Raw genomic sequence first — 8,003 nt, 5'->3', positions numbered from 1 at the left:
GTTCTATTTTATGGAGTTGTCAGTTTGCAGTGTTTAACCTCAAGTGCTCAAATTTACATGATTCAATAGTTTTTCTTCCAAAAGTAACAAGCTTTTTATCCTGAATTAATATACCCTGTTTATATTTTATATATAATTTAATCTCAATGTTAATGGCTTGGTATGAATTTTCTTCAGTTTTGTTCCTGCCCTGAACATGCAAAATAACTGTCAGAAGTCTAGGGCTTGATAGGGGAGGAGTACAGACTAAATTTCTGCTGCCTTTACAGCTATAATCTGAAAGCAAATTTAATTTGGGTTCAGAGTGCCAAATATCTCCTCACATTTAACAGGCATTGCAGCTTTTAATCTTTTAACATTTTAATACTGAACCGTTACCATACTTGCAAGGAGCAGTTTCCATGATTTTTACTGACAAATGTATTTTACCAAATCACTGTGCGAATATTTTTCTCTTTAACCCACCTTTCCCAAAACCCTGATATATAACCGAAGCTACCGACAATAGAAGACAAGGGTGAGGGAGTTCCAAAATGTAAGTAAGATGTTAGGGCTCAGCATTAATACTTTCCATATAAGAATAGCTGTTGCCCAATTTCCTCTGGGTCTTATGCTTTTGTGAATAGTTGAAATCGGCTGTAAGAGAGCTTTCCCATTAATGGGAACGTGCTTACATTCTGCTTGTCCCTTTTCGCAAAGCAGCAGAGGTTGAGATTAGGAATTTGTAGTATTGGTAAGTCCCACACCCCCCTCCCCCTTGCAAGTCCATGTTTTGCTTCCTTAGCACAGTGTTGTAACTTCATTGTGCCCTGACAGCAACTTACAAAACTTGGACAGTAACTATTTCAAATACTTAAATATATATATCTGGTTAAAATGGTGCCTTGTATTTCCTTCTAAATGTACTGCTTTGAAAATTTGACACCAAGCCCAACTATGAATGCTCCAGAATATGGTTGGGGAAATCCTTGCTTGTATCTTTTACCCACTGAGCAAGATCTAATTTTGGTTAGACCCTGTTCTTCACATGTCTGGAAGTTTATTTTTTGTTATCCTGCATTTAGAGAGGCTTAAAAATTGTTGGAGCTCTCCCTAAAGTGTTTGTCAGAGCACCTGTTATTTTACATTTATTAGTAGTGTCACTGACATTGATGAGGGAAGAGTCCCAAGACAAAAGAAGATAGAAGCATTAAAGGTTCGTTGTTTTTATTTACATACTGTACTATAGGTTGATAATAAATTTAAGGTTTTCAGTATTTGTGTGCTTTTCAATTGTTGAAATTATGGCTATTAGCGGTTACTTATCCATTGAAACCACTTAGCTGCATTAATTAAATTTGGTTTCTTTGTGGTAATCTTGTTCCCTGACACATGGGGAAATTGTTAATTGAGTCCTTTTTCAAAATCAATATTTTAATTCGGCACGTGTAAAGTGCACCTTGCAAATGTGCATGGAATGGTTTTGGCACTGATACTGGAGTCCAAGAAATTCAAATTTGAAGCAGTTTGCACTGCTTGAGAACTTTCTTTAAAAACAAATGCTGGAAATCTTTGATAATAGAAAATGGTGGAAGCATACAGTGGGTCAGTTGTAATCTGGGAATGAAATATTGATGTTTTTAGATGGAACCCTGTCTTTGAATTGATGAAGTCTGTATTTTAATGAAGGTTTGTCCCTGCAGTGTCAGTCATCTTTCTCTTTCAGATACTATCTGATCTGTGCAAAACCATTATTTTCTGTGTTCGTTTTATGGACAGTATAATGGGCTCCACATCAACAGGGCTACTGATTTTCGGTGACTAAGTCAAATTCTATGTTTGTTGCACAGGATTTTTACCAGTGTTTTTGATCGTATCCTGCAAACCCTATTTGTCATATAGTTATCACATTCTAGGGTCTTATCCATTTTTGTGAAAACCATAAGTCGAAATCTTTGGTTATGATTCACTCCTCTTTGGTCTCACTGAAGCTCATGGAGATATGAGATCATTCACATAACTTAGTGTGTATGTTAGATTGTTCTGTTCCGAGACTTTTTTAAGCTTACTCTGATGAAAGGATATGCTTATATTTGTGTAGAATATTATTTGAAGAGACAATAAGAGCAACATTGGTGGTTAACTTGTCATTTGACTATTAGTTATAGGATATGTTCAGATTAGTGACTGTTTTTGAGAATTCTGGGAGAACAATAAGTAACCAGTATGCATGTCCCATACTTTATAGTGATGAAATGCAGAAAGGGGGAAAAAAATTGCATATATTGAAAATATGAAATAAAAGCAAGATGCTGAAAATACATGTTAGGCAGTTTATGCATTTAATCCTTCATTAGATTTGAGGTGAACTGACATTTAAGTAAGATCGGAGAAAGATGGACAGAACCCAACAGATAGGCCTGTCAGAGAGAGGAAGAATGGTCTGTGAGAGTGTGTAGATGAATTTAATTTTTGGTGAAATTATGTTACAGTTCCCTAATCTGCGCCTCATTGACATTTGTGTTGTACAGTTTATTATTACTTTTGTTAAATGGGCCATGTTTTCACTTCTTCACCAATCTTAGTGCATTGCCTTGTCTCTGGCCTGACAGGGCCAAATCTTCATCCTGCCATGGGTAGCCATGACTACTTGATTAAATGATCTACGGTACTTAAGACGATATCAAAATAAAGAATTGGAATTTTTCTGCGATTAGTGTAGTATTGTAAATTAAGACAGTAGATTGGCATAATTGTATGCAGCAGACCATGTAATTTTCTTTTCCCTGATTGCTAACCCTTCCATGGTGAGTGAAATGTGCATTTAAAAGTTGTAGTATCTCCTATACTTTACAATGTGAGGACAGGGACAAAAGGAAATTGTTGTCTGCACTGGAGATAGGGAGGTACAACATGTCTGAGGCTTTTATCTGCAATGGAATATGTCGGTCTGACTCCAGGAAGTGATATTGGTAGAAACCTTGTTAGAATAGTGTAACAAAAGTACTGATAGCCCAAGGATGAAAGTAAATGTAATTCCATTTAGGAGCCCCTTCTCTCGCTCTCTTTCTTTAACCCCCCCACCATTGCATTCTCACAAACAAACTTGGAAGTTGACATGAATCAGCTGTGAACAACATTCTGTAATATAGAACAGTATTTACACACATGGACACAAAAATGATCATATCCCCTCAGTATATTGCAGTAGTTGGATACAGTGCATTTATATAAGAGGCAAAGAGAAAACATCTTTCATGTTAGTTTTGCAAGCTGTTTTAAATTCCTCACTATACAGGAGTGACAGCAGTTTCTCAGACATTGGCTGTCCATGAGTAAAGTAGTAGAAAATTTCATTCCCCATTTAGTGGCGTTGGGTATCATTGTTCACAGTATTGCATGTTGCCATGTTCATCTTGTGCAAATAACATTCAATAAATATTTATGGATAAACACAATGTAAGTATTGGAGTGCAAGATCAAGATTGCTTAGTATAAATGCTGATATTTGGAGGTTATTGCATCTTTCTCTGTTGAACTGCATACTTATGGTTCCACGGTCTTCCATGTTTCTAAATATTTGGCTTTGAGATGTCATTATTGTTAGCATTACATTTTAAATTGAGAAGTAAAAATCAAGAAGTAAATTTCTCCTGAACTTCACTCTCACCAGAATTTTAAGAGCGCAGAAGGGGAGGCCATTCGGCCCATCATGTCAGCACCGGCTCTCCAAATGAGCATAATGACCTAGTGCCATTGCCCTGCCTTTTCTGGTACCCCTGTACATTGTTTCTATTCAAATAATCATCTAATGCCCTCTTGAATGCCTCGATTGAACCTGCCTTCATCACACTTCCAGGCAGTGCATTCCAGACCCAAACCACTCATGTGAAAAAGTTTCTTTTCACATTACATTTGCTTTTTTTTTGCAAATCACTTTAAATCTGTGCCCTCTCGTTCTTGACCCTTTTACGAGTGGGAACAGCTTCTCCCTATCTACTCTGTCCAACCCTCTCATGATTTTGAATATCTCTATCAAATATCCTCTTAGCTGCCTTCTCTCCAAGGAGAACAGTCGCAACCTCTCCAATCTATCCTCATAGCTGAAGTTTCTCATCCCTGGAACCATTCTTGTAAACCTCTTCTGCACTCTCTCCAATGTGTTCACATCTTTCCTATAATGTGGCGCCCAGAACTGTACACAATACTCCAGCTGAGGTTTAACGAGTGTCTTACATAAATTCAGCATAACCTCCTTGCTCTTGTACTCTATGCCCCTATTGACAAAGCCCAGGATACTTTATGCTTTATTAACTGCTCTCTCCATCTGTCCTACCTTCAATGATCTATGCACATATACACCCAAGACTTTCTGCTCCTGCACCCCCTTCAAAATTTCACCCCTTATTTTATATTGCCTGTCCATGTTCTTCCTCCCAAAATGCAACACCTCACTTCTCTGTGTTGAACTTCATCTGCCCGCTCCACCAACTTTTCTATGTCCTTTTGAAGTTCCACACCATCCTCCTTGCAGTCCACAATACGCCCAAGCTTTGTATCATTCGCAAACTTTGAAATTGTCCCCTGCTCACCAAGATCTAGATGGTTAATATATATATCAGGAAAAGCAAGGGTCCCAATACCGACCCCTGGGGAAGCTCCACTACAAACCACCTTCTAACCCGAAAAAAATCTATTGACCCCATTACTCCCTGCTTCCTATTTTTCAGCCAATTTTGTATCCACGTTGCTACTGTCCCTTTTATTCCATGAGGAAGAACTTTTCTCTCAAGTCTGTTGTGTGGCACTGTATCAAATGCCTTTTGAAAGTCCATGTATATGACCTTGTCTGTTATCTCGTCAAAAAAACTCCAAGTTAGTTAAACACGATTTCCCCTTCAGAAATCCATACTGGTTCTTCCTTATCAACTCAATTTTTCCATGTGACTAATTCCATCCTGAATGATTGTTCCTCGAATCTTGCCCACCACTGAAGTTAAACTGACTGGTCTGTAATTGCTGGCCTTATCCTTTTAACCCTTTTTGAACACCTGTTTGCAATTCTCAAATCCTCTGGCACCTCCCCTGAGTCTAGGGAAGACTGAAAAATTATGGCCAGTGTCCCTGCAATTTCTACTCTCTCTTCCTTCAATATCCTTGGATGCACCTCATCCGGTGCCATGTCAACTTGAAGTCCTGATGGTCTATTCAACACTTCCTCCTCCTCATGAATTTTGAACCCTTCTAGTGACAGAGTTTCCTCATATGTCACCATGGCCTGGGTAATATCTACCTCCTTGGTAAAGGCAGATGCAAAGTATTTGTTTAATACCTTAGCCATGGCCCCTGAACCAGTGTATGGAAACCTGATTAAGCCAGTCACCTAATTAACTAGTTGCAGCTGCAATCAGAGCCTGTATGAGCCCTGTTTTAAGCCTGGACTAAATTTCACCTTCTTCCAATCCTAACAGCAATTTTTAGTTAATTGCCAAATTAAAGAAAGACTGGACTTTAGATAGAATGTAACTTTTAAACTTCCTCAGTCACCAAACTCCAACTTAAGCACTTTACTGCAGCCTAAAACAGCACTCCAGTGCAGACAAAATCAGCACTATAATCAGTTACTATAAGTCTATACCCTTTGGTTATTGACCTCCCTGCTAAGGGGATTGGTCCTCCCTATCCACTTTATCTAGGCCCCTCATTAATTTTATACACCTCAATTAAATCTTCCCTCAACCATCTGTGTTCCAAAGAAAATAACCCCAGCCTATTCAATCTTTGACCCTGGCTAAAATTCTCATTCCTTGCAACATCTTGTAAATCTACTTTGTACCCTCCCCAGTGTGATCATGTCCTCCCTTGGCAGCCTGGGAAATATTTCATATGAGCCTGGTGGTTTATCCATTTTCAAAGATGCTAAACTCCTTAGTGTTTCCCTCTCGCCATTTTTATCCCATCCAATGTTTCACAAAAGTCCTTAAGTCCAATGGCTGCATCATCCATCTCTTTTGTGAGGACTGGTCCTCCTTAAAATTCTTCTCACTGCTCTGACATTTCAAATAGCTATTTCAGGTCCACTTTTGCCAAGTCGCACCTCAGCTCAGTAAAACTGTTCTTTCCCTAATTTGGAACATTTATTCTTTGTCTATATTTAATCCTTTAGTTATTCCAACTAAACTATATCTAACTGAATTATTACCACTACTACTAGAATTCTCTGACTGATATCACCCCTCCAGTTTCATTACCTCGTTGGATTTATTAGGTATTGGTTTAAAAAGTTCTCCTCAATGCATTTTAAGAATTTTGCATCCTCTATACCTTTACACTAATTTTATTCCAGTTAATATTAGGATAGTTGAAATCCCCCTACTATTCCTGCCCTATTACTTCTGTATTTCTCTGCACTTACCTACATATTTTCTCTTCTCTCTCCCTGTTTTGGTGTCTCCAGCAGTGTGAATTGCCCCTTTTCTGTTCTTCACTTCAACCCACGTAGCCTCATTTGATGATCCTTCCAGCATATTATCCCTCCTCACAGCTGTAATTGTTTCTTTAACCAATAATGCAATCCCCCCACTCTATTCTATCTAAAACCCTCTGACCGGGAATGTTGGCATGTCATTCCTTCCCTTGTAACTGTTTCAGTAATAGATTATGCTATCATATTTTTGTCTCTACCCCAGTCTTATTCACCAGGCTCCTTGCATTGAAGTCTAAAACTGATCACTAACAACCCCTTTGTCTATGTTTTAGCCTTTTTTTACCCTGTCTTCCAAACTCACTTGCTAAATTTTTGCTTTTAAATTCCAACTTTGCTCCTGTTCCTTTTGAATTTATGCTTAGGTTCCACCTCCTGCCAAGCTAGTTGAGTCACCCCAAGCTATTCTTGTTGGCCTGTCCACAACATTTTGATAGTTACTGTGCTGCTGTCTTCCAGTGCTGCTTCACTCCTCCAATTCTGGCAGCTTGTGCACATGTTATTTTTTCCTGAGGGGTCTTGACAGGGTAGATGCGGAAAGGATGTTCCCTCTGGGAGAATCCAGAACTAGGGTGTCACTGTTTAAAAATAAGGGGTCGCCCATTTAAGATGAGAGATGAGAATTTTTTCCTGAGGGTTGTGAGTCTTTGGAACTCTTCCTCAAAAGACTGTAGAAGCAGAGTCTTTAAATATTTTTAAGGCAGAGCTGGATAGATTCTTGATTAACAAGGGGGTGAAAGGTTATTGGGGGTAGGTAGGAATGTGAGGTTGAGGTTACATTCAGATCAGTCGTGATCTTATTGAATGGTAGAGCAGGCTTGAGGGGCCAAGTGGCCTACTACTCCTCCTAATTTGTGTGTTCGTATGTAATCATTCTACCTTTGGCAACATGTTTTCACTTGCCTGAGCCCCAAGACCTGGAATAGCCTTTCAACATTGTCCCTCCCTCTTAAGGCACCCCTTAAAACGTACCTCTTTGACCAAGCTTTTGATCACCTGCCCTAATATCTTCCTGTCAAATGATACAAAGGCACATAATGTCCTTGAGGCACCTTAGAGCATTTCACTACATTTAAAGGCATTGTTTAAATATAAGTTGTTAGATCAGTTAAGTTGAATTCTTTCTCTCTACCACTCCTTTTCACCACCCAGTCCAGTTGGTGTTATTCAATGTTATTCACCTTGTTCTTTAATCTCAGGTACTTGGGTCTGAATGCAGCCTAAGTTGGGATGTTCTATGTTAAAATGATGCAATGGAACTATCATGAAAATTCACAGTTATAAATTTGCTATTAATTAAATTGAGATGTCAAAAGATGGCTATCACCAGTCTTGGCATGGCTGTGATTGATTCCATCTCATCCCCCTTCCTCCAAACTGTCTCCTGTCAATGAAAGATAGCCGTTGATACCTACTGTGCATGCACAGAAATCCAGTGATGCCCTGCCTGTCGGGGCAACGTAACGGGGTTCCAGAGCCAGCATCAATTTCAGAGAATTTAATCCCTCGCACGGACACACAACCTCCTCCCCTTGCCTGG

The 8,003-nt window shown here is 39.0% G+C and overlaps 1 protein-coding gene across 1 annotated transcript in view; it reads left to right on the top strand.

The window, feature by feature from the left end:
• Window positions 1-521: 521 nt before the first annotated feature.
• LOC144686432 (transformer-2 protein homolog beta-like) overlaps window positions 522-8,003 on the top strand; it is a gene marked incomplete at its 5' end in the record, with an annotated part of 43,239 nt that continues 35,757 nt past the window's right edge. The window contains 2 exons of the mRNA XM_078551633.1: window positions 522-535; window positions 1,135-1,195. Of these exons, the coding sequence (XP_078407759.1) occupies window positions 522-535; window positions 1,135-1,195 (75 nt within the window). The remainder of the gene's footprint in view (window positions 536-1,134; window positions 1,196-8,003) is intronic.

The sequence above is a fragment of the Cetorhinus maximus genome, chromosome 11 (assembly GCF_964194155.1).
Source record: "Cetorhinus maximus chromosome 11, sCetMax3.hap1.1, whole genome shotgun sequence".
Lineage (NCBI taxonomy): Eukaryota > Metazoa > Chordata > Chondrichthyes > Lamniformes > Cetorhinidae > Cetorhinus > Cetorhinus maximus.
The sequence above is the reverse complement of the archived record's forward strand: the minus strand, read 5'-3'. Positions and strand labels throughout refer to the sequence as shown.